Raw genomic sequence first — 27,944 nt, 5'->3', positions numbered from 1 at the left:
ATAAATAGGGCAGAGATGGATATTTTGCTGTAACTGAAAATTTTCAATGTGCTGTTCTTGTATATGCTTTCCTCCTACAGATTTTTTTTTTTCTCCATTGCATGCTTTTAAACAAAACTTGGAATTCTAGTTGCTAGGAAAGCTGTAACAATTTTCAAAGCTTAAATTTTGGAGTACTTAGCTGTGTCTCTGTTACTTTTTGAAATGTTAACTTTTAATTTTCATTCTTAGCTTGCATTGAATATTTGTAAAAGTTGGAAAAATGGTCATAAAAAAAAAATAATGTATGTAGCAAAGATGGGAAGCCTGAAAACCAAGACTCTGGAGAAGAATTTTTAACTGGTTTCTGTCCAATTTTAATAATTGTGAGTGAATCAGGATATTAATGAGAACATGTCTAGAACACACAAGAATTTTGTAGATGAAGTAAAGCCTGTCCAGGAACATGAAAGAGAGGTTTCAGACTTTTTTTTTCTCACAACGCTTGTCTGTATTATCTGTATAAATACCTTTTATTTGTGTCTTATACCAGTTTCAAAGCTCTGGGTTTTTTTTTCCTCACTTGAATTTTTGTGATTTTAAAAAGGTCTCAGCTGATTAGCTTGAAGAATTTGCTGTTTAAAAAAAAAAAAAGGCAGTGATGAGCTTGAAGACACCCCTGTATATGTATAATAATGCAGTTTTCTTTTTTCTTTCAGAATTCCCAAAACGTGCATGGTTTTCAATTCAAACAAAAGACTAGAAATCAGAATAATCTTCACACTTCTTTGAATAAGAAGTCATAATGCAACGAAGGCAGGGAAGAGTCAACGCTGGACTGCTTTTGCTGCTTTATCAAATTTCTCAAGTTGGACTCCAGAACATTCCTTCTGTTACCCTTGGGGTACTTATACTGAATATTTTTCTCTTTCTGAATCCTGTGAAGCCATTGTCTGAAGTGTGCATCAGTGTAAAGGAAGGCTTCTACAGAAAGAACTGGCAGCGTTTACTGCTTTCTCCTTTCCACCATGCAGATGACTGGCATTTATATTATAACATGGTTTCCATGCTTTGGAAGGGGATAATGCTGGAAAAAAAGCTTAAGAGCCTATGGTTTGCATACATAATTGCAGTATTTTCATTGCTGATTGGAGTTGTTTATATGGTACTGGAATTCATGCTTGTGAAAATCCTGGATGATCCTTCATATGAAATGAATTGTGCTGTGGGTTTTTCAGGTAACGTATAGAGTTAGAACAATTTACATATGTAAAATTAATATTTATAGGTCCTATACAGCAATATTTGTTGAATGCAGAAAATGGATAGGTGTACATCCGTATGCATGACTGTGGTCACTATGTCAGTAAAGTTATCCTGTTCTTTAATTTAAAGCATGTACTTTGGGTACATCTGTACTCATGCTGTCATTGGGAGCTAGCATTAGAAGGCAAATCCTCTGTTTCAACCTCTGACAAAGGTGCTTTGGCACCTCTAAGGTTTCCTTGTGGTATTCAAGTTGGAAAATCCTGGTAGTTGCTCATTTGGAGCTTCAGATATTCTCTGGTCACCAGCCCTTTGTTAACGAGACATGCTGAGTTCTAATATTGGCCTGTATGGTGTCTGCAGGGGCCCTGAGTGCAGCCTCTTTCCCTGCAGAGTTTTGCTGCCTGTGCTCAAAAACAGCTCTGATGTGGGGTGGCTGCAACCCACCTTAGACGGGTGGGAAAAGAGGTGTGTGAGATGGCTGAGAGAAGCCTCACCAGGGGCCTTTTCCCTCATTGCTCAGCAGCTGCTTTGAAGCTCAAGCCCTCTGTGTCATCCTTGTCTGAGCTACGTTGCATCTGTGCCTCGCCATGTGCTTCTCTGGCCTGGGCCCTGACTTTCTTTGGTCCTGCTTTGTCAGGAAGATGAGCCTGGTGATCTTGGGTCGTGGTCAGCCCCACCTGCTGTCACCATCCTGCTCTGCGCACTTTGCCTAAGGACTATGGGACCGGGCCCCTACTGGGGAAGGTGGCTGCCAGCCTACCTGCCTCCCTGTTCCCTTTGGATACACTTCCTTTGCCGAGCATCTTGCTCTTGCTGCTCCCTAACAGGGACTGCAGAACTCTACTGGATATCTATTGTTAGTGGTAAAATGACTGAAATAGGTGCACCCAGTCCAGTCTCAGCTGGACTTTACAGGGTTAGCTTTTATACAGTACTCTCAGCTATTGCTGGGTGATTCATGGGGGAAATGTGCTCTGTAATACTATTCTCTGTGAAAAACTGAGAGGTGTTGTCATCAAGCTTCTTTTTGAACCTCTTTTCTTGTGTCATCCTAGACTGTAGGATGAGAAGTTGAGACCTAGAAGTTGTGAAAAAGTATCAGTTTTGACTATTCACTTATATAATGCACCATCCATGTGAGGCTTTTCCTGTATTTTCCTGTCAGTCCGTACCTTAAATCAGCTTACTATCAACCCAGTTCTTATTAGGAATGAGAAGGGTGAATATTTCAAAAATTTACAATGAAACTTCTTTATACTGCATAACTGGGAATATAATACTAGCATATAATGGGGTAGTGTTGAGATTTCACTGTAATTTTTTTTTCACCACATTAGTCTCCAGCTTCTCACTTAGCCAGATAGCAACTTATATGTCCGTTTCCTTTTAGATTTATTGATATAATTATCCAGACCATGCAGCTTTATGGCAAAAGAGACCAAGTTACCGAACAGCAGTGGTGCTGGCAGGCAGGACAAGCATTGGTGGTGGGCCAGATGGGGTCCCCATTACATTCCTTACAAGAGACTTGCGTCAGCCATACTACAATATTGGCTGGAGCATATATTTTGGATTTTCTTAGTGAATTAAAAAGAAATGGGGCTAAGACTCTAATCTACTGAGCCATTTGTGCAAAGGACTAAAAGTCAAGCTTTTTGTCAATTTAGGGATTACCTAATTGGATTTTAATTTAGATACTCTGCAAGATAGATAGTTCAGATCTATCATCAAGTATTGCAGCCTGTTCTGATGTGACATCTTCTGCAGCATCTTTTGAGTATTCCAAGCTTGGAAATGTGGGACTGCAGCCAACGTGCACGTAATTTGGCTGTTATTTGGGCAGCAAATTAAAGTAGCTCTGACAGAGTTAGTATCCATAATTGATCTTTCTAAACCTTCAACATCCTCAATATGACCTTTAGCGTAGGTAATTTCTCTTCAGTTGAGGCAAATGGCATGTATATGGAGCAGCTGTTTAAGAAAACATGAATATTTTCCTGATAACTATTTCTTTAAGAGTCAGTCTGTATGCATATTTAAGAGTTTTGGGATGCCCAGATATTTTTAATTAGTATTTTATTTCATTTTAAATGAATGAAACAGACCTGCCTCTTGTCCCCTGGATGGAACCCGACGATGTACCAGGTCAGGCAGTTCCAACGAACACTTAAACCTTAAAAAAATAAATTGAAGCTGTGCAGACAGGGTTCTGGTGAGCCAAGAGTAGATTGGATGGAGGTGACTACTAAACTATGCTGCTGCTATTCAATATTTTTCTCCTTTAGTAAATATATAGTTTCTGAACAAGTCCAGGTTCATCAGCAGCAAGTAGTGTAAGCGTGTGTGTATGTGCATACACACATCCCTGTTTATATTTGATCCTAGAATAACAATGTTTACATCACTGAATAGATTAAGGGATTTTGTTGTCTCTTGTTTTCTGTGGTGTTAAAAGGGGAGGCAAACCTTTTTCATTTTTTTTATTTAGTATATCAGTATTGATGTTCAACTCTGCTATCTTTTCCGTGTCAAATCTTTTACTTGTTGATTTTTCAGATTGTTTTTTTACAACTGTGTGAACTTTTTCTTGAGAGAAACTTTCTCAAAACCATTTTGAAAGTTCCAATAAATTATGTGAATTCATTTTGTCATATCAGCTATTGCTTGCATGATAAAACAGTTGCAGTCAATTAGAAATGAATGATTATTTAGTGTAATCAAAGGTGATTTATCTACTTTTTTTTTTCAGAAACAAGTGATTCTGGAGTATATGTAAGATGATTTTCCATTAATTCAAAATTTGAGCCTACTGTTGAGCTTCACATGCATCTATTTGTCTTGTTTTCAGTAACGGCTTTTCTCAACTCATGGAACATTTTTTTTGAGTTCAATAATTTTGTCAATATTTCAACTAAAATTCCCATTTTAAAATTGTTTGTACCATTTTGAATACCTGGATAGCTACAGTAAGTAGGCATATTAAAAAACAACTCAGAATTGGCTGTTATACAGATATGTACATTTTTCCTTTTTTTTTTTTTTAAGTCACTGAAAACTGTCACTCAAAAAACAGCTTGGAACTGTTTTTCTGGCATGCAACAGTATGCTTTGTGGTGCTGTGAAACTGCATGGTACTTCAGTTTCAGTAGTTACGTTGTTTGCATTTCTTTATTATTTGTGCGCAAGTACTTCTTTCTTTCTTCTTGTTAAGTACTTCTGATTTCTTCTTGCTTGCAGGAGTCTTGTTTGCTTTGAAAGTTCTCAACAACCATTACAATCCAGGAAGAGTCAGCAGTGTCCTTGGAGTGCAGATACCCAGTAAATATGCTTGTTGGGTGGAGCTGGTGGCTATTCATTTAATCTCCCCAGGGTAAGTACATTTAATGTTTCAAAAGGAGAAGAGATTTGGGCCATCTCGAATAGTTTGAAATGTGTTATGAAATGAGTGTAGTGTTAGCTGGTATCCAAATGAAGTGTTTGGGCTACGGTTAAGTGTTGAGGTTACAGTTTGCTTTTTTCCTTGACACCCTGTATGCTGACTACATTTCAAAATAAAAAAACTGAAATACTGCGCCCAGAAGGTATTACTAAGAATTTGAGGGGAGATAACAAAAGATGATGGACAAAGAAAAGGGATGTGTTTTCAGCAAAGTAACCAAAGTAATATGCTGTAGCGCCAAGGGCTTAATTAGAAAAACAGCATTCCACTGTTTGCTTTCTATTTCTGTCCTAATCCCTTTTGTCCATTTGTTATAGTCACTGCTCTAGTTTATGATGAAGCTATCATCCAGTATTCTGCAAATTTTATGCAGTTTTACTGTCCTGCGGTCTTGCTGATCACCTCCCTCAGTTGCTTTACTGCAGAAATGTCTTTAGGGTAGGAAGTGTATAGACAGTCCAGAAATAATGTGTAAAACCTTTTCATAATCTTATGGAAGCTTAGATTGCTGTCTGGTCTAAAGAGCTTCTACATGGTTACATGCAATCCTGATAGGACAGTTTCACAGCGCATAAATAATAATGGGGGCCAGAGAAAACAAGAAATTCATGTCTCAGAACACAGCATGTTTAATTAGTAACTGCCAAGTGCCTTGAAATGAACCATAACAATTGTAGCTCTTAGAGCATTGCTCTTGCATGCTCATCTGTGTGCTGAGGGCATGTTGTAATGTTTGAAGTGTCTGATTAAATGGTGTCCCTTTGTATATCTAGTTGCATAATTTAGTTTTGAATAGATAAGAGGTTAGTAATTGGGGCAGAACTCTGTCCAGACAGAAAGTCATGCAATAAATTTGGATCTGCCTTAGTGGAATGATGTATAGGGATCACCTGAGAATCCATACCAATGAAGGATTCACAAGTAATATTGAGACTATTGGAAACTTTGATTTTTGTGCTGCTCATTGATGAGAACTTTCCCTCAGGAACAAAAGAGCTAAGAACAACCAACCAACCAAAAAAACCCAAGTTTGACAGGAATAGCATTAGGTGATGAGAACCATTTTATAGCCTTTTATTCTTTTGTTAAAGTTAGCTTTTCCTTTTCAATGCTATTTACCCAACGTGTTACAAAATTACTAAGAAGTTTCCCATTTCCATTTAAAGAAGCAATGGCATTTTCCTGTATAGGGCTGTGTAAGTGTACTGGTTTGACTTTTACTTATGCAGTCATTTCATTTGGTTTAATTTGCGTCCAGGTAGGTTGTTTAGCACTGGTAAATTAACTACATGGCATACTTTGTAAGCAAGATTAAATTTTGTAGCAAAGTGTATAAATTGTCATGGGCAGGTGATTCTGTGCTTGTGTTAATTTGGAAATAAACTATGTATAAATACATGGACTTGATTCCCATGATCTCAAAAAATTTATTGTTTTTCAAAAACTATGCTGATCTACATCTTTCTAGTACATAATTTTGATATTATTCCTTTGTTTGCTTGTTCAGCAAATGCATGCTTCCTAGCCTTGGAGTAGGAGATGCATGGAAGTAAGATCTTTTTGCAAAAGACTGCAGCAATGGTTTAAGCTACTTCTGTTGCTAAGTATGTGGGTTTGTCCTGTGGGAGAATCGCATGCATAAATAATAATGCCTACCAGACTTTGGAGTTTACTTTTGGGAAGAAGTTATGGAAGTTAAGTGAAGTGGTAGGTATAGCCTTTCTCGCTCTGTTTTCATTTGGTCAGTCAGGTGACTGACACTACAGAATTGAAATAATTCAGGATAAATCCACCAATAGTAATGAGGAATTGATTTGAATTCATTGTAAGGATACTGGATATTAATGTAAAAAATAATACTAAGAGGCTTGTAAACGCTGGGTCTCTCATAAGTGAAAAGCAAATGCAGTCCAAATGATTTTCCCTCTAGTGATACCAGTTTTCATGGAAATTACACAGCCAAATGAAAAAGTATGATTAATTCTGTTTAGACGATTTTTCTGAAGCAATGTGCACATCAGCTTGGTGGCAAATGTCTTCAGGAAACAGTATTTAGACATATTGCATAATTAACATTAGTATGAAGTGAATGCTTGAGGTAAACAAGATCTCTGGGGATATCTGCATTTTCAAACAAAACAATTAAATGAGACATCATTTGAATTTCTTTGTACTAGGGAGAGCATTAGTTAATATTGATAAAACTCATTGACATTTAGAGAAGAAAACATGCAATTTAAGAAGTCAAGAACCCGGTTTTTATTCCCATTCAAAGTTCAGCTTGTATTATAGAAACTGAAAATTGTGCTGTGAAAAAAAAATATTGTCAATTTTTCTTTATTAACCAGCAGGAAAAGGTAAGTAGTTTATCATGTTGCAATCAGGAGAATGTTTCTTCATTAGTCTAACTGAAAATTAACAGCCAATTTTTACCAAGTGAAATATACATTCCAATCAAGACGTTGCTATTATGAATAGTGTAAAAAGCCTATTTTGGAGTCTGTTGATAATGGTGGTTGCTTTATTGCTGATAATGTAAGAGTTTTTAAATATATCCAGGATTATTTACTGTATATAAAAAGCAGAAAATAGGAGTAACCGCAGTTTTCTGGATTAGACAAGAAAGAAGAGTGGAATTTGTAATAGAAGTGAAAGGAGCCTTGGTAATACGTTTTTGGACAAGACTTCTACATGCAACTTATTTTGTGCTATTTGTGAACTATTTATTAATTTCTTTTCAGCCAAAATCCATGGCATTTAGTTCCAAATTTTGCATATAATTCTGCCTTGTGAAAACAGTTGTCGTTTTGCCATTAGCTTTAACGTCTGCAGATAAAACTCAGGCAGCCTCATAAGCAAGAAATCCATTATGCAAATTTTTTAGAAAGGCAGTCGACTGAAAATGAAAATTCACTGTAAAATGCAGTAAAATGTCAAGAAGATTGACATTGAAGTATTATTGGGGATTAATGATTCAAATATATTTAAGTTCATTGGAAATAGGAGTATCCACTTTGGACTAAGGCATGTGGATAGAAGAACATTAATTGCACATGTAAAACAGTTATTTTATGTCATGTACTTAAATTGAATAATTCCAGAAAGATTATAGGGCATCTGAATAAATCTGATCTCAAAACAAATGCTCTGAGTGATAACTTCAGAAGGACAAACATATACATGTCTATATACAAATGTATGTGTATATAGTTCATATGTATCAATATTTAGTCTAATGCACTTTTAAAGATCATCACTATACTAAACTCTGATTGCTCTTTGCAAGGTCTTAGTAGCCTTGTCATTTTCCCTTGCAAAGCGGAGACAAATGTGGGAGAGAATGGGCCCTGAACCCAGGAGGATCTGGGAGGTCTCTGCCTGACTAGGGTGGAGACTTTCAGTTTCTCCAGGCAGTCTGGTCTACTACTTAAATGTTTTTAAATCTCTGGCTGTGACTTATGTCCATTACTCCTTATTTATGGATAGAGAATATGGAGAGTGTATTCATTCCTATTTGTGACAATCTTTTCCATATTTCAAGGTTATTGTATCTGTGAGAGAATTCTTCAGTAGATTGAAGTGACTGTAATCCCTTCAGTCTTTTCTCAGAAGTCTTTTTGTGGGCTCTCTGTTTTTTTTATTGCTCTTCTTTTTGTACAGTATGCAAAAAGGAGGTTCAGTTCTGCCCATGAGACCTACTGAGTAGAGTGGAAGGCTACTTCATTTTACTTCCTGACAGTGCTCCTGTTTACATATTTCTGGTGAAATACTTGAATTGCACCCTGGTTTTTTTCCCTGAACCACTACTGCATTTTGTTAAGGTTGCTTTAAGTTCTAATGCCGTCTCCAGTGAGCCTTACAGCTTCTCTTAGCTTGTAATTTGTAAATAATATTTGGAATAGACTCTTGTAGAAATCCACTTGATTCATATCCTAAATTTGATAATGAATCACTGACAAGTAATGTCAGACTTACCAACCACTTAGAGATCTGCTTAGTGTAGTTTTAGAGTTTCAGATTTTTAAGCCTCTTTTATGACAAATACTGTGAGACAATGCTACATTCTTACAGCATGTGTGACATCTGCTAATTCTCCCTTTCTGTGCAGCTTGTTGCCCTGTCAAAGGAGAAGTTTTCATTGATTTGACATTTGTTCCTGACAAATCTGTTTCTGGTGTTTTTACCTTGGTTGAAAAATCATTTGTCTCAGTAATTGATGAACAAATAGTTTTATCTGCGGACAGAAGATAGTGATTAGTCTGTAGTCCTCTGACTAGAGCCCTCCTCTTCCTTTTCTTTAATTTTTTCCTCTTTTACCTGCTTAAGAATTGGTGTAGAAATATCCTTACAGTCCTCTGGAACCTTACCCATCCTCAAAACAGCTGGGAAAAGACAAGTTAACTACTTCAGAATTTTGCTGCATAGTTATACTTTTGTATTTGTTTTGAAATTGAAATTTGAAATTTGTTTTGAAAATGTTGAAAGCTTTTAATAAAACTGCTTTTTTTTTGGTAAAATTGCATATTATCTGTATGTTATAGTTGTTACATTTGGAAAATATCTGTAAAGATGTTTTCCATACTATAAATGATACCAAGCAAAAAGGTATTACCATTTGAGTAAATTACAGCATAACGCGTTCTAAAATGAAGTCATGTTTGCTTAACTTGGCTGTAACATTAAGCATTTTGTTAATGTAAGGAAAGCTGTCTTTTTCACTCTATAGAATTGCTTTTCCTTAGCAATAACAAGTTGCAAGGTGCTACTGTTGATCACACTCAAATTAATTTTATGACAGCATATGGTGAAAATTTAATGTGATTTATCGAATGTACTGATTTTCTGCATGTCAGTGATAGTGTATATGATACTATTTCTTATTTAGAAAACCATTAGAAAACCATAAGTTTCTACTCCTTGAATATAATTTATGTTTAAATGGTCAATAATATTTAGGCATCTAGTACACTAATCTATTCAATAGACATGAAGTGGAAATTATCCCCTTAAAGACTTTTTAAAGTTGAAGTTGTAAAGAAACAGCTTCACTGTATTGCAAGTGAAGACATTGATGTTGGCGTTTGTAGGACAGTGTTGTACTCAGAAAAATCAAGAGGAGCATAAAATTTGTTTAAAACACTGCCAGGAATACAGAATAATAACTTAATGTTGGTGATTTCTAGAGTAAGGTGTCTTGAAGTATCTTAATGTTTTGTGTACTGACGTTTTTCAAGTCAGGCATGTATTTTTCACAAATTTGGGAAATCTGTTCCAGAAAAAAATCTGTTTAGAAAATTAGTTCCTTATAGATACTTTATTTTGTTAACTACCTCTTGCCTATAAATTTCCACATCAGCATTTGTGTTACTCTAAAAAAAAAAAAATTATACATTTCTAGTTACTTATGGGAGAGCACTGCAGCTCTACATAGCAGAATACAAGTTTGTGGTTAAGTAGGCAGCAAAAGAGTGCATTGAGATTTGATCTTTATCTCCCTCTAGTGACGCATGCATTTTCTTGTATACTTCTACCAGTGATGCCTGGAAGTTGTATTGTCATGAGTGTGTATGCTGTCACCCGTGTAACTCTTTTGGATTTCTGACTAGAATGTAAAAAGCATAATGTTTAAATCTAGTTTTTATGTTAAACGGAGGTTTCATTTCTGCTTTATAAAGGAAAAAAAGCTCACATTATTTGAATCTTTGGACAACCAGTGCAAATCCAGTGGATGTTGCATATACTAGGAAATCTTAATGTTTAGTGTATTGGCTTCTCTATTGTTATAACAGAGGTGAACAACTTACAAATAATGTTTAAACCGAGTTAAATTCAAAAGATTTTGCTCTTAATTAATGTTTAAAACTGATTAAACACAAAAGAGTTTATGCTGAAAGCTGCTAAAATCAATGCTGAAAATCGATTTATGATATGAGTACCCCATAGTCATGGCAATACTTGGAGCAAATCTCCTTATTTACTGTAAACATATGCTTCTATGTTGATGAATTCTCAATAGACTCGAGAGCCTTTTCATTCTCTATGCAAATGGACAATGATCTTTTTTTATAGAAATTGTTGGTATGTTGGATCTCAGCATTTCACTCCTTTTCGTTTTGAAGGCACTATGTTATAAAGATTGCAACAGATCTGCATTCATGCTTATCTCAGACTAATTGTAGGATTGTGTTGATAGTGCAGTAGAAAGTACTGTATTTATGCTTCCACTTGAAACTGTAAATGGTTTTGGCAGAATCTACCTAGACATTTCAGCATAATTCTGTGGATTTACTTTTTTTGTAGATTAAAACTAGTTTCCTACCTCAGTATGTCTCTAAATGCTTTTAGGGAAATGGTGTTCTGTCCTTGAAATAAGCAATTAAAATGATCTCTCCAAGTAGTTTCCAGCTTCTTCAGGATATTTGTTAGCTACTTTTCTGTAACTGTCTATACCTACCAATTTTAGGGTAGTTATGAAGAAAGAAAACTTGGTGCTGTGTCCTTGGAGGCAAGTCATTTATCTATGCTTGATCTCACTTGGACTTTCTCTGTTACAACAAATCCTGCACTCCGCATTCTGGATCCCTACAAAAAGAGTCTTCCTTTCCTTCACTCACAAGTTTTTCCTTTTTTGCAGGACTTCTTTTGCTGGGCATCTGGCAGGGATTCTTGTTGGATTGATGTACACTATGGGACCTCTGAAAAAGATCATGAAAGCCTGTGCAGGTACGTAATTTTGCTCAGTTTGTAAAATCTGCAGAAGAGACACATATTTTTAAAATTCAATGAGTCTTGCATATAGGAATTCAGGCCATTCCAGCAAGTTTTTAGGCAATTAAAGATATGCTTGTTACTAAAGAGAGTGCAGAGGAAAAAGATTATAAGAACCACTAAATGTGTCTTTCAGATATTTTTACTTAGAGGAATACCATTTACCCTTCTTTTTAAATGTTTATTTAGAGTAAAATATTTCATATAAGATGTCAATGAAAATGTCACTTCAAATGAAGTGTGGTAAAGCCATAAAAATATGCCAGAACACAGTAAGCTTCCACGTTGATTTCTACTACTTGTTGCCATTCTGGTGGAAGTCCCCACAGTTTGAAAAAGGTTGTGTGATGCTTGAGAAATTGTTACTGCAATTCTCAAGCTTTCCAATGGTGTAATACTACAGCTTTTCATATTGTAGTAATACTATCTTTTTTTAAAAAAAAGATAGTATCTTGAGACATCTTTAGTCTGACAGTTGTTTTAAATACAGCCCTGCAAACTTTATATGAATACTGCAAGAAACTTTAGTGTTTTAATTGGAAGTCTAAGCCCACAACAACTGTGCTGGGGTTGGTTGTCAGAATTCTTTTTTTTTCTATGTTTGATCACTTAATATGTTGAGTGCTTTATTCATGACTCTGCCACTGAGTTGACCATGGATATGGTGTTTGTATAGTGGGAAATTATTTGTTCAGATGCATATGCTTTTCACAGGACGTTTTATCACAGTTTGTTGATAGTCTGCAAGTCCTATACTTCTAGCAGTTTTAAGTGGAAAAATAGGCTGGAGCATCAGATTTCCTACCCCACTGGAGTGAGCAGTCATAGTGCCACATTAGTTAAATGTTAATATTGCATGTTTCTGTGGCATGGGGCGGGGTTGCGGGGGGGTGCAGTTCTGATGACTATTAGGACAGTTAAGGATCAGATCACACTGCCTAGCGAGGTCCTGCAGTCTCCATCCTTGGATGTTTTTAAGACTTGACAAGGTAAAGCCCTGACTGAGTAACCTGGTCTGATCTCATAGCTAACCCTGCTCTGAGTGGCAATTGGGCTATGGACATTCTGAGGTCCCTTCCAAATTGAATTATTCTAGGATTCTGTGATGAAACTCATGGCACTGTTAGTGAAATATGTTGTGGAGATTCTGCTGCTATGAAGGTTGCTGTGTGACTAAGACCTAGAGGAAGGAGTGTTCCAGTGCCCAGGTCATATTTTTCCTATGTAGCAGAGCAGAAACAGTGTGGTGTTATTCCAGTCCTCAGTTTTCTGTGCTTTAACCCATTTTTACCAATGTACAATCTCAGTGCAGAAATTATTCATTACGTGTTCTGGAGAACATTTATTAGGTTGGTTTGCATTTTTCTAGTCTACATGGGTGTGTTGCTGAAATATGGCACACTGATATAAAATCTAGAACAACATAGAAGCTTGCCAATGCTATATTCTCTCACTGATGCAAAAAAAATTCGTAAGTGCCAGTTGTTTCAAATTTGTATCTTACAAAACAGACTCTGAAAGAAAGATATAATTTAAATTTGATTTTGTATTTTATGAAGACATATGAAGTGATTATTTTATTCTAATAGTATGTTTATTATTATTATATTTAGGTGGCATTTCTTCATTCACTGACCCTGCCAGGCCAAGGGACTACTACTATTCAGGTCAGTATTCTCACCCACTTACCTGAAGACTTATTCCAGCTTTAAAAATAGGGACATCATTTTTGCTAATGATAGAAAACCTATAGATGAGCTAGTTAAATGGAAACATATATAATATAAAAAATATTCTGCACATATGTATATTTGCTAAACTTATTACTTCTCTGGTTATGTATCACCTTTCCTTTTTAGGGAACTGTGTGGATGTATTTTTTGTACAAGAGGCTTTAAACCTCAAATTAAGGTCATTACTTCAGAAAACGCTTCTCTGGGGAAATACCATTCCCGTTGCAGAAGGTGCAGCAGGGAGGAAGTTGTGTCTGCTGAAAGCAGCCTGTTGAACCTTGATAGATCTGCCCCGGTCTGGCAAATTTATCTGTTCCATTCTAGGATGGTTTTTTTCCACCTCTGACAAGGAATTTCTTCTTTTGAACACTTTCTGTAAATCAAGTAATTTACATGCAAAAAGCCCACTCCTTACCAAAATAGATTTAGGCTATCATCACAGTATATAGATGGATAGTTGGAATACTGGCATACTCTGAATGTAGTGTGTTTGATTCACTTCTCATGCAGAACACTGAGTCATTATATGTGGAGTGTATAGAAATAATAGGTGGAGGCCTTGTCTGTGAGGGGGAGAAGAGGAGCCAGCTGTGAGAAGGACTGTGCGTTGGATCAAAGCTAAGGGATGTATAGCCTACTGTATCATATCACCTGCAGTGATTTATGCTCTTTCCTAGACATCTGCTGTAAGAACAGGATAAATATATAGTGATAACTCCCTCAAATATCTGCCACTGTGCAGTGGCTTGTGGCTTAAGGATGTTCTCAGCAGAAGGTTTTATGGGGGAATTTTGGCTTTAATGGCCTGTGATGGATTATTCTTCCATGAATATGTCAAAAACTCTTTGAATTGGCATGAACTCTTTTAACACCTACAACATCACAGAAGAAGAATTTCACAGTTACTTCCTGGTGCAGAATCTGTCATTTTTGTTTGTTTTGAACCTGTTAACTGCTAATTTCAATTGATGCACATTAATTCTTCTCTGGGAAAAGAAACCAAACTTTCGTTCTTTATGTACTTTCTTCATATTCTTTATGGTTTTATAGACTTCAGTACTATACTCACCAAAGGAAGCTTTTCTGTCTGGTTGAAAAGTTGGAGTGTGTGTAGTTGCTTATATGAAAACTATTTTGTACGTTTGATCATTCTTAATGTTCTCTGACATTTAGTCATGCAGGGATTTTTTTTTTTATAAACTTTAAGTGAGATGTGCTTACTCGGCACCACAGTGAACTAAGGTTAGTGCTGCTTTTATTCTCTATGGTAAATTTTGTCTTCCATGATCTACCTCCAATTTTATCATTATGTTAAATAATATATCTAGAATTATGGAGGACTACATAGCAACTTTGTCAACTTTAGTATGCTGACAGCAAGGAAGTCTGGGGGTTTTTGTGTGTCTCAGGCAGACCCTGAGGTAGCCATGCTGTTGCTTTGACTTGTTTTGGACAAAAGGGAGATAAAGGAGAGGGTTAACCTGAATTATCCTGTCTTCCAAGCTTGGCTTTAGATATAAATACATATTTTACTTTTTTGTACTAAATTCATTTCTCTAAAATGACTTACACCTGCAATTTAAAAAAATAAATGTATACTTCTTATGTTCATTCCTTGTGTATATACTTTTTAATTGTCTTTCATCCTATTTGCAGAAGTCTTTATGGAAGGTGTAGACTTTTAGTTGGTATATGATATATGTAATAAATTTGGCCACCTGTGAATTAAGAAAACTCTAGTGCCATAGGCTAATGAGGCATATACAGTACCTCTTAATCTTGATTAGTTTTTCACTTTCTGGTATTGCTGACTTATTACTATCTGCCTTTAAATACCTATTTAAAGGAAAAATAGACAAAGTTATCAGAAGAGATTTTGTGATACAGTACAAGGAAAGAGCGATAGAAAAAAAATAAGTGTAATTTTAGCACATTTAGTAAATGAATTAGGGTTTTCTCTAAATGCAGTTCATTAATAAAGTATTAGGACACTTATTTTGATTAATAGGAACACCTCGAACATGTCGATGTTACCAAAGTGTTTCTCATTTTTAAAATAAAATATTACGGCTTTCTGAGCACTTATGACAGTGTAAACCATTAACCACACAAAAACTTACAGCAATAGAACAAACTTAAAATACAACATCCTTTTTTCTTTCATCAGCTAATTTAATTCTGGTACTAAAAGCATGTTTATAGTCTTCATGCATGCAGTTTTGAAGTCACCAGAAAATAAATTTACAGCTGAGAAAATGTTCGTTCAGGTTAACATAGGGAGAGGGGAATGAGGGGAATAGATGAAGATCACATCAAAAGTGCAATATATAACAGCTAAATAGTATCCTGCAGTCAGTTTTATTTTTCAGCAGAATGATCTCTTGAATGTTCCCAGTGTGACTTAAAGGCTTTTAAAGTTTTTTAAAAATATGGCTGTAATTCATACAGATTAAAAAATACGGCTGTAATTCATACAGATTAAAAAATACTAAAAATCTTTTCTAACCAAAGGCATTGCTGATCATTTGAGAAATGGCAGAATTTCAGGTTACTGGAGGTTAGGACTAAGTGTTCACTGCAGATGGGTGAAAATTCTCCAAATGTTAGCTGTATGTTGGACAAAGGAAAAATTTGCAAATGGACAGAATTACATTTTTTCCTGTGTGTGATAATGTATATATGTATACCTACATCTCTGTGCACATATGTGTACATAAAATATATGGAGGTATATTTGCATAATACACAGAGGAATATATATACTCCTGTACAGGGTGGTGTGCAGTCACCCTGTTCAGTTTTTCCTGCTTTTCCTGTATAACTTTAAGATAGGATATTGCTATATTTATTTGTCTTAAGGTTCTTTAACACTGATTTTTTTTAAAAGAAATTATTTGTATGTCCTCACTTCATAGTCTATGCTTGTTACTAATCACAGAAACTCCACAAGAAGTTTACGCATGGAATCCGTGTAACTAGTGAGATAACACAAGACTATCATTGATGCTAATAATCTGCAGATAAAGGGAAATGATGTGCTGTATTTGTTTCATACAAAAATATTTCCAATTATTTCATTTTGAAGAACTTGTGTATGTTTTCAATCAGTTGGAAGAAACTGGCTATGTTTCTGTATGGTTATTCAAAATCCCCTGTCCAGCTGTCTGGAAGATAAATTAAAATATCACCCAAAGGTTTGTATTTTGAAGATGCAAACATGGAATAGAAAAATGGGACTTTTCTCCTTAATTTTTCTGTTGGGCAAGATCAGAGAGAGAGTCTTGTTCAATTTTCTAGCCAAGTAATTTTTTTTTCTTTTAAATCCTATGTGTTTGAGTGGATGATGGCTTGTTTGTGCTTTTTTTTGACAAACTTCGCAAATGGTTAGAAATACTTGGTTGTCAGTAGAGCAGGCAACATACAGTGATTGTGACATTAGATGAGATCTACTGTCTGGTGGGTTTTTTCCAGGGCAGATGTAGCTGTGCAATAGCACTATATTAGCTGTATATATTACTGCAAAAATTTGCAGGAATCTTTTCCCTTGTGTTTTCTAGATCCAAACATTATTTGAATTTACAATGGCATTGGCATGTATTGTTTATGGGCAGTGGGGGAAGGGACAGACAGGTGGGAAAAAGCCTGAAACCTACCTGGTTTTTTGTTGCTGTTCTAGTGACATCTATAAGGTGTCCAAGTATTGACAATTAAATGTTAAAAGGAGCTGATGAAAAGTGTCTTTCAATTTCCATGTGAAACTTCTTAATAATGGTAATTCTATGACACTTATTTATAACAATTAAAAAACCCCAAGATGTTTGATCCATCTTTTTTCTGTTGTTTTTCTCTCTCCTGTTACCATAGTCTGACCTCATAAATTAAAAGTTGATTCATGGCATATGTTGTATAAGTAATTGAATCCTAATTTTTTTCTTTCCCAAATTAAAATAATTTGTGGAAGAAAGATAGCATGGAGATAATACTTGATTTCAGTCTCCTCCTGAGTAGCAGCAGTTTATTTTCTGTATTTTGTATTCATTTTACAGATTATTATGACTATCCAGGTTACCAATACAGAACACCAAGAAGCTATTACGATTATACAGGTGGGCTCACTGAAGAAGAACAACTGGAAAGGGCAGTGCTAAACAGTCTTAATGAAAGAGGTAGGAATGTTATTGCATTTTATGTTTTAAGTTAAAATTCAAGGTTATTTTAAGTTAAAAGGTTAAAGGTTAAATTTTAAGTTAAAATCCCCAAGGCAGGGGAAGAATGTATTGCTCGCTATTTTCAGTATTTTGGAGATCTTCAGAAGCAGATAAAAGTTTCCTGGTAGAATTTTCGGAGAATGTAGTGTGAGGATGCAGCATCATTCTCTTAGTGTAACTACATTTATTCATAATTGTTTATTACTTGATTACCTTAGTTACTACTACAGTAAAAGAAATCCTTTGATAACAAAAAACCCTTAAGTAAACTTGTTTACTGAGTTTGCCAAAAAAAATCTTACGTTACTCTAAAATACAGTATGAAGTGGTATAATAGAAGAGTTGATGTTGCCAACGTTTAAACTTTGTGTGTATATTTTTGCTTTTTATACAAATTTAATTGACAATGTACTGATTCTCACTTTTCACACTGTCCTTATCTACCTTAAAGGAAGCTTATATTCTAGCTAGCTGAAACACCTAAAGAAAAAAAAAATGATAGAAAAGTTTACAAAGAAAAATAGTGATTGTGTTTAATTGAAATTTATTAGTTAAATTGGTATAAAATACATTCATTAGAATACATTTGATCTTTTTATAATGCAAGTGAAACAAGAGGGGGAAAAATAACTTCTGTAGAATCTATTTCTCAGCTTCTGAAAACTTCAAGGCTTGAGGGAAAATCTGTTCAATAGGACTGACAGCATATTATTAGAACATCACGTAAAATTTCTATTACGCAGTTATGAAAATTTTTTATATTGAAGTGATTTATGTAAATATTTAAATTGAAAGAAGGGAGGTTTAGATGAGATATTAGGAAGAAATTCTTTACTGTGTGGGTGGTGAGACACTGGAACAGGTTGCCCAGAGAAGTTGTTCATGCCCCATCCCTGGAAGTGTTCAAGACCAGGCTGAATGGGTCCCTGCCCATGGCAGGGGGGTTGGAACTCGGTGATCTTTAAGGTCCCTTCCAACTGTAACCATTCTATGATAAAGGGCAGAAATGAACATAGTATGTGTTTTCTGATATTGAGATAGTGTTTTGGTTTTTTTTATATCAAACATAGCTTCCTCTTTAATCTGTTGCATGTCAATATGGATTCCTTTGGGAATTCAGCCAAAGGTTTTAGGTGCTCCTTAACTTAAGAAATCGGAACTATTTCTTTTAAATTTGGTAAAGCTGTAACATTTAATCTTAAAAAAAAAAAACAAAAAAAACCAACCTGACTGAATATCTGTCAATGTTATTTTCCTTCTTTTTCTTAATCTTGGTATTCTATTGCACTCCCTGGGTGCAAGAAAGTGTTCATTAGGAAAAAGATACAGAAGCCTCTACTTGTAACTGCAAGACTTAAAATGCAGAGCACCATTCATAAATCTCTGCTCAGAAAATTAACTTACACCACTGTGTTATGGCTGTCAGAGAAATACCAGGCAAAATATGAAAATGGGTATCATCATCAAATCATCATCACTTTTACTTTCATACCTTCTGTGATCCTATTTTTTATTGTGAAGAACATGTCATGTTGTATGGAAGATAGTTTTAAAAAGGCAGCAGATGAGGCAAGATTGTGATAGGAAAAGGCTTTTGCAGTTTGAGAAATTAATTAACCTATATTTTAAAGTAAATAAAGCTTTTTGCTTTATTAAATTTGCATCTCTTGTGAGAGTCACCTGGGAGGCAGAAGTGCAGACTTTAAGGGAAATAAGGGGGACTTTAAGTTGGTTTTTTTTTTTATTTCTAGTTATCTTCAGTTTTGTGTTCACCTTTGTTCTTTAAGTGTAGTTCTGTCTTAACTTTCCCTCAACATTGTGAAGCTAGAAACTTAAAAAAAAACCCAAACATTCTCTGCAGCAAAATTATTATTGTAATATATTTGTTCTAGAAATTATTGCGATCTGAGCAGTCCCCATTTCAATGAAACTGTACTGAAAACCATAGAAGATAATGACAATCTTAGCTTTCAGTTAAATTGTAAAATAGCATTTAGTCCATCTGGTTTGTCAGCAGAAGATAGTGAATTAGTTACTGTTCATGATGTCTCAGGAACTTTTAAAAATTAACAAAGTCATATCAATATATTGTCCTATGTAAGTTCTAGATTTTGGGAAGGAATGGGTCTAAAATGAGCTTTATTGTAAGGGCTACTTTTTATTTTACTGTTGTTTTTACATGACATTTTACATCATTTTTAACATGAGTTTGAAAGAGAAATTCTTTAAAGCTTTTAATACTAAGAGTTTTGAAATGTTATCTTCAAGAATGAGCCATGTTTATGGTTTTTTGAAACTACCAAGGAAACAGAATACAAATAACAATAAGCGAATTATGATAATATAAATAACTAGATAGTACCCACTTTAAAGGCTTTCATATATCAGTGTGGAACACCTGCAGCTTTCATTTGTAGTCTTAAATAATCTGCATCACTATCGGTAAGTATTTCTTGTCTGCTTGTTGTTTTTGGACAAAGTTTTCAACTATAAATAGAAATATTTTCTGATTTGGACAATGCCCTCTGAAACATGAGAGAGAATTTAAATAGCATCTCTCTCTAAGTATATCTCACTGGTAGATAACTGTGGCATACCAAGTCACATTTTTAACTTCCGTTTGAGACAGCAGCATTTCTTAAGACTATGATAGTGTCTGTTTTCAGTCCTAGTTATAATTTTTAAGCCTCACAGATAAGTGAAGCAGGAAAATGTGTTGTATATTGTTTCAAATATAGTTTGGTGTGATCAAAGTTATATAGATGTTGACTTCAGTGATTTCACAGGAGTGCTTTAATTTTGCACCTCTTTCTTCTACCTGCTGGACCACCTTAGTTTGGAAAAGCAAGACTTCAGAACTAAACTCTTAAAATATCTCTTTAAACAAGCTGCTTAAAAGTTAAGCTTCCCTATAGGCAGATACCTTATTTCCCAAAGAAGGTAATATAGAGCATATAATTGATCATATGTGTTTTAGTGACACAAAGGATGAGATTAAATTTACTGTGCTAACGAGTAATTAGGATATTTTTCCCTGTCAGTTAGTTTGAAAAATAATTAACTTGAACGAGCACTGTCCTTTGAACGCAATACATTTTTCCCTAAAGCATGACATTCACAGTTGCTTGCAATTACATGGATGATGAAACAGGTACTTAACATGACTAAAATTTACATAAAATAATTTGAAACAGGTAGCTAAATGGTTGTAAGATCGGGTACCACAATTAAAATTTAGGGCTCGCTTTCCTTGATCTTTTTTTTTTTTTCCCCAGCCATGATATTTATACCATCGTAGTTGCTCTGTAGCTTGGACAAAAAACATATTGCGGATATCATAGAATGGTTAGAGTTGGAAGAGACCTTAAAGATCACTGAGTTTCAAAACCCTGCCATGGGCAGGGACACCTCCCACTAGATCAGGTTGCTCAAAGGCCCATCCAGCCTGGCCCTGAACGCTTCCAGGGATGGGGCATCCACAGCTTCCCTGGGCAACCTGTTAAAATGCCTCATCACCCTCACAGTAAAGAATTTCTTTCTATTATCTAGTCTAAATCTCCCCCTTTTCAATTTAAAACCGTTATCCATCATCCTATTGCTACATTCCCTGATAAAGAGTCCCTCCCCACCCTTCCTGTAGGTCCCCTTCAGGTACTTAAAAATTTAAATTGATTGTTTTTTTTTCTTAGTTGGGCAAATGCATTTATTAGGGTTTTTAGGCTACAAAATGCACCATTACAGATTTGGAGTATTGATTTGTTGAATGTTCTTATAAATTACTGTGTTAGTATCCTAGTAAGCTATTAAAAGAATTGGTGGCATAGTACAGAATTTCCTGGTGTCAGTTGTTCACAACTGAACACTAATTTGTGTCAAGACGTGCATCAAACTTAAACTCAGTAGTTACTCTTCTGTAATCATAAGCCACCATAAAGGTACCGCATTTCTGCTTATTCCACGGTCATGCATTCCGGAACTGCAATTCTATTTTTATGCCATATCCTGAAAATTTCTTAAATAATAATAATTACTGGTATGTAATGCAACAAAGGAAGTTACTCTGCTTATGGGATTTATGTAGACACCAGTTTTAAGACTATCAAACTGTCAAAATTATTTCGGTCTGTTTACGAAAAGGAACTGTTATATTCTTTCCATTCCCAGTTTTAGATACGTTGTTGTCTCAAACAAGAATCGGTTTAAACACCATTAAGTTTTTTTTTCTCCAAAGGTTTGTTTGGTGGTTTTTGTTTTTGTTTTTGTTTTTAAAATTTCCATTCTTATAATCTCTATTGGTTACAAATTGCAATAATTATTCCTTTAGGTAAGTCAGGAAAATAACTTTGGGGTTAAAAAATCATAGCCTTTGATATTTAAACTATATGGTTGCCATTTTTGTTTAATACTAGTATTACCAGCCATCCTTAATGTAACCCCAGTATACCATATCTCTTATCTATTATTTACTTGATATTCTGCTCTGAAGAAATATCTCAATTAGTGTAGGATGTGGATTTGGATTTTTGTTATGGTGGGTGTTGTGATTTTTTTGAGAGTTGAACTTCTAAGTGTTTGTCTTTCAATCTCAATAATGCTAAGAATCCCTTGCAAGCTCGTGGAATGTTCCTCTTTTTCTTAAGACTAACTTCTTTAAACATGTAAGTGATAGTCTTTATAGTTTGTGATTAAGGAGAAATACTTATAAGTACACATGTATAGATATTCCTCTTATATTTTATAGTGAATCTGTCTGTCTGTCTATGCATTTCTTTAGTTCCAATTTAAAACAAAGCAAAAAACCCCAACCCATCCACTTAAAGTTTTTAGATGGCCAAGTATGGGCTAGTCATAAGTATATTTGTGGTGTAGTTAGGAAATACCTAGACATCTGGCTGCCTTGTCCTCTAAATTTTTAAGAGTTCCCATTTCTGTTTTCTTCTACTGAGACTGGAATTCTATTAGTAGTCTATGAAATTTGCCAAATCCATGGAACATTGCAATAAGAATGAAACTGATGTGATAAGACTATAGAGAAATGCTGTATAATTCAATTTTTTTTTTTTCAATCAGTGTTATCTTTCCTCTCTGCAATTGTAGGAATGCCAATCATTGAATTTGACTGATGGTTTTCCTTAAAAATGTCTTAAAATAGTTTATATATCAAATGTGCAGCACATGGTATCAGATTAAAATGCATTTCATGAAGTCATATGCTAGGACTTGCATCTGAGTTTTGAAGTCCAACTTGTGTGTGTGTGCAGAGCGTATCCACACACACAAAGTGATTTCCTTCAGGTATCTGGAGGAAAATGTACTAAGAGAATACTTTTGATGGGCAAACCAACACTAGAAAATGTTGTGCAAACTGCTTGTATGGTCTTTGGGTTTTTGCCTTTTCTATTTCCCTTCCTGCCCGTTATTCAGGAGTTCTGTGTGCATCCATTTCCTCTTGCCTTTGAAACACTTCTGCGTACAGAAGAAAACTAGTTCAGCAGTTTATTAGTGAACTGGAAGAGCTAAGATGTGTTTTCCTCATTAACTGGGTTTTGATCCAAAGTACATTTATATGAAAGTTTGTTATGCAAATGTATGAGACTGTGTTCCCCATTTTTTCTCATCTGCCCTTCCTGAAAAAGTTCTGTCCATTGGTGCATCCAATATTGCCTAAGGTTTTGAGTTTCCTCGGATGCAGCATTCCCAAGTTATATGCTGTAGGGATAAAAAGACAGACTATTAATTTAAAAGTAGGGCTTCATTCCACGTGAGTGATAATGTGCTTGCAGTTATTCATGTGAAAAACTTTAAAAATAGAAAATATTGAAGCATTGTGACACGAGTACATTGAGAATAATTTAGAACATAATTTCAGATTCAGTTTGACATACTAATACATCATGCTTTTCAAGTCTATTTTGCTCTGGTTTGTATGTAGTACTGACACAAAGTATTTATTCAGATTTTCATGCTAAAATGTATACAGAATGCTGATTTTTTTTTTTTTTTGGACTTCCTAAATATGCAAACATTTTTGAAGGTACTGCCAATGCATCTTTCTTCTGGATGGTTTCCTTCTTGCAAAAGTTTCAACTGCCAAAGAAAATTAAAGGAAGAAAACACTTTATTAAAGAAATAGTCAAATCTTTGACTGTAGCTAGAGATGTTTTTCTTACATTCACACTACATCTATTATAAAAGCATGGTTTGCATATGGAGGTAGAGGCTGTTCTTGGTGTTTTGATGCAGGATTCAGTGATACAAATGGGAAGCTTTTCACGGACTTCAGTGGTCTCTGGATATTCCCCCCCCCCCCCCCCCCCCCCCTCAGTAAAAACTTTTTCTTAAAGGAACAACTGTTGTTCCTTTCACAGTGGGTTTGGCAGGGTCACCTTGCTGGAGAACAGGCAGTTCTGCTTAGCAGCTGTGGGCATAATTAGAAGAAGGGGTGTGTGGGCTACATAAAAGCACTCTCTTCCACTTTGCAGAAAGTGGTAGTAGCTGTGAGCAGCTTCAGTCTGCATTGGTGTCTCCGTCTGTCCGGGTTTCTTAGTCTTGGCATTGGGAAATGGATATTGTTTGGAGTTCCTTTGTTGCTGTGCATCTTTGTTAGGCAAGCAGAAATGCAGTAAAGGAAAAACTAAGTGGGTTTTTTTTTCCAGATGTGATTTTATATAAAGTAAGAGTCTTACAAAGGTTAAAGTTTGGGGATGCTTTTAGTAGTAAACTGAGGTCAGTAAATATTCCTAATCTTGAATTTACCCATGATTTAGTATTTTAACTCTTGTTGTTTTAACATTGGATTAATTCTATAGACTGGGTATAGTTTGCATTTGTTCATTGGGACTATCTTAAAAATTGTTTTGGGCCTTTTTCTGATGTCTGACTGAATAAATCAGTCATTTGTGGTAGTTTCAAGAAAAATATATATCTCTATATTATGTCTTGTTGACCATCATCGTGGCTGCATCCTTATGGTCCTAAGGCCAACTGTGTTCTAGTTTGCTTCTCTTCTATACTTTTTGGTTTTTGTCTGGAGCTTCTAGTTTGCATTTAAAAATTAATCTGTAATATTTTGAGCATTACAATAGATTCCCCGCTGTTGTCAGTTGGCAGCAGTATATTTTAGGATTATACATAAAAGGAATATTCAGGACAATTTTGTCTTTCATATTCAATCTAATACAACTGTGCAATCTGTAGACATAGGTGAGCAAGCTCAGCTTGCCCCGAAAGCTGGTTGGACATGAGCCAGCTCTGATCAAAAAGTCTTAGTTTGATTAGCTCAAGAAGTTTTGCTGATGCAGTGAGTTACATTTAGCAAGCGTGAGTAGGGATAGATGTGGTCCTTTCTGCAAAGAATTTATTAGATGTCATAGCTCAGTGTTTCAGATGTGGCTCGCAGCATTGCACGGTGGTGGTGAATGTGTGCACTTTTTTTCAGTGACTTGGCAGAGGATATGTAGTACCATTTATATCCTGTAGTACATGAAACGCTGTGCCTAGCACCTAGGTTTGACAAACCTGAATTAATTTAAATCTAGTTTTGAGTATTATTTTCAAAGAGGGAAGAATGATGATTCAAATCAGCATAACTTGGTACTTTCTGTCTTTATTCATTTAAGTAATTACATAGCTTAAACATTCATTTAGTCATTTTTTTAACACATTGCTATGATGATACTATAAAGGATGAATAATGCATTTATTTAGTACTTTTTTAATCAACTTCATGTAAAGCAGTGTTTGGATGAAAATTAGAATGTAGTTGAAAAAAACAACAAACCAGTTAGGTTTCTGGACACCTTTTAACAACAGTTTTAAATGGAAAGCCAAAGCCCATTTGCCTGATTAAATAAAGGAGTTACTATTCATAATTAAATAATTTTCCAAAATTACTGACCCTGACGGTATTCAGGATTCTGGATCTACTAAGACTCATTAGGTAGCACTTTTTACTTTTTCAGTTATTTGAAGATGAATATAAGGACTTTTAATTTTCCACTTTATTTCTTTAGATGAACAAGTTAATAACCGACTATACATAAATGTAACATCTCTTATACAGCATTAGCTCAACAAGAATTTTTTGATACGTTAAAGCAGAAGCTGTTGTCAGATTCTGATCTTAGGATCTGAGCAAGTGGTCTCCATAGCTCTCTGGTTTACCTCTGGCAGTAAGCACATACTGCTTAATTCTTTTTACTTCAAGGTTTTTTAATAGATGATAAATACAGATCTTAACAAGTATTAATAATTTCAAATAGGCTTTGTAAAGAGGAAAGTATATTTCAGTTGTGCGCTTAAAAACTGCCATTTCTTAATGGCCCTTAAAACAGCAAACCTCAAGGAAATAATACCGTTTTAGTTGCTGAGAAATTTGATCAAGAAAAAACAAGGGGAATAGCCAAAGAAAAATATAAATTAATATATAACATTGAAAGAGGAGGAGGGATCAAAGAAAATTGGCATAATTTCACAGTGCAGTATACGCTTCAGAGGAATAAAAATTGGGAGAAAATGGATTTACACAAATTTAATGTCCTTGTTCATAGTAAGTTCTGTTAATTTTGTTGGGATGATGCTTGGAGTACCACGCCATCTCAGGTAATGGTAGAATGGGCAAGGTCTTCCCAAGAGATCCGGGTAGACTAAAGAGCTGGGCAGTTACCAACCATGTGAAATTTAACAAGAGAAGTGCACCTGGGATGGGGTAATGCTGGTTATAGGTACAAACTGGGGGATGAGAGGCTGGAGAGCAGCCCTGCAGAAAGACATCTGGGAGTTTGGGTTGATGGCAAGTTAAATATGAGTCAGCGGTGTGCAGTTTTGAGTACTGTGTGCAGCTTTGACTTTTAACAACTTTTGTTACTTTAACAAGAGTTCATTATTTTAGTGATATGGATAAAGCAAAAATGAGAATTTGAGGTGTGATTAAAATAAATTTTAAAATCCTCACATATGGAGGGATTAAGGTATCCAAATTAAGTCTTAACCATCTCTTCCCCTAACCAAAACAAAATATCAGGTGTTTTGGAGGGAATGGGTTGTGTGTTTCTCAATTTTATCTCTTTTAAAAACAAATGAGAGACTTGGCGTTCAAGTTCTGTCTCGCTTGTTCTTCTAACAATCTAGTTCTATCTGGATTCATTGTATGTTACTTTCCTTCTAACTTCATTAGATACAACTAACTTCCTGCTAATTTGATTTTTCATTTGTCAGCCATTCCAAAGCACAGCACAGAAACAGTAGTTGGACTTCCATTTCTCTTCTTCACCACTTTGCAATGTTAAAGTCTGTAGATGAGGAATGTTGGCACCAGCACCAGGAAGAATAGTTTGCTTCATAGCATGACAAAATTCTTTCATACATTGACAAAAACTTAAAGGGCAGTGTTAGAAACAATAGCGTAGGCTATTAAATGTGGTCTGCTTGGAGCTGAATAGGAAAGAATTGGACAGTGGTAAGTGTTAAAAAGCCAAATCTAGTGTATAGCATGTCTGCATTTTGCAGAGGGAAGGAGATGAGAGTATAAAAGCAGATTTGCCATTTTATGGGTTTTTTTCAATTGTAGTCCCTGTCTGGCTTCTAGTGCAGCATAAAACAGGGAAAAGGCTGCTGTGAGTGTTTTGTTTGCAAATCTTATTATCTAACCTAAAACTAAGGCTGTTACTTCAGAGTAGAGGGAAAAATCAAGTGAGTCTGTTTGATGTAACACTTCTGTGGCTTGTACTAGAAGCAGAACTAAAACCCCGGGTGGAGATTTTGTCTGTTTGGCTCGCCCTGTAAGGTGACCATTGATTTTTCTTCCTTATGCTGAATTTCATACAGAGGAGCAAAAAATGCCCACTTCACACACATTCTACAGCTATTACCACACCGGCAGGATGGCATGTTTCAAATTGTCCTTATATCTGATGTTGATGATTAGAGGGCTGGGCATGGCTTGTTTGTGCTGCCAGCTGGCTGGGTAAGTTTTGCTTTGCTGCCGGATGAGGCTGGCTGTGCCACAGCCAGATCCATCTCTGGTGTTTCCGTGAAACCTATGTGCTGTTTGTGGGGTGGTCTGCTGGCGTTTGCAGTGCATTTGGCTGGAGGTTCACGTGTCATATTCAGGAGAGCAGTTGTGAATTACCTGTTAGACTGATGTAGCTAGAACTTCTAATTCCACTGATGCTGAGTATGTCCTGTCACCTCTCTGCTTGCTTTGGGGAAACAGTTGTCGTCTTTAGTTTTGTGTTGGGGTTTTTCTGCTATTTCCAAGGAAATATTCTAAGTGATGAATTGTTGTCACTAACGATGTTAGTTTTTTCACCTCTTCCTGTCTGCTCCTCCAGATCATGCATCAGGTAACTGTACTTTAGTATTTGAAGTGCTGAGAATGTGTGGAAAAGATCTGGGGAATGGGGCTTTGAGCTGATGACTGTCACAGTGAAAAGCCTCGGTGTGTTGTGCGTGTCCAAGGGTGACAGCATTGTATTGCAGATGCATAAAAGGAGAAAAACACTAGATAAATTCTACGCGATAACAAGGTAGGCAAAATTTGGAGGATTC

The 27,944-nt window shown here is 35.5% G+C and overlaps 1 protein-coding gene across 1 annotated transcript; it reads left to right on the top strand.

Annotated features, from left to right (window-relative positions):
- The first annotated feature begins 784 nt into the window (after positions 1-784).
- RHBDD1 (rhomboid domain containing 1) lies at positions 785-27,014 on the top strand. The gene is made up of 6 exons (XM_074153776.1): positions 785-1,217; positions 4,486-4,618; positions 11,322-11,410; positions 13,069-13,122; positions 17,235-17,354; positions 26,983-27,014. Exons 1-6 carry the CDS (start codon positions 785-787, stop codon positions 27,012-27,014), a joined length of 861 nt encoding a protein of 286 aa, XP_074009877.1.
- The last annotated feature ends 930 nt before the right edge of the window (positions 27,015-27,944 follow it).

This window comes from Numenius arquata, chromosome 9 (genome assembly GCF_964106895.1).
Source record: "Numenius arquata chromosome 9, bNumArq3.hap1.1, whole genome shotgun sequence".
In the NCBI taxonomy this organism is placed as follows: domain Eukaryota; kingdom Metazoa; phylum Chordata; class Aves; order Charadriiformes; family Scolopacidae; genus Numenius; species Numenius arquata.
This window is presented reverse-complemented; position numbering and strand designations above follow the sequence as displayed.

Bases quoted from the DNA above. Each gene is read 5' to 3' on its own strand.
- RHBDD1 (XM_074153776.1), top strand. From the start codon at position 785: ATGCAACGAAGGCAGGGAAGAGTCAACGCTGGACTGCTTTTGCTGCTT. The intron at 11,411-13,068 runs GTACGTAATTTT...TATTATATTTAG, and splicing joins GATCATGAAAGCCTGTGCAG to GTGGCATTTCTTCATTCACT. The intron at 17,355-26,982 runs GTAGGAATGTTA...TCTGGCTTCTAG, and splicing joins AAACAGTCTTAATGAAAGAG to TGCAGCATAAAACAGGGAAA.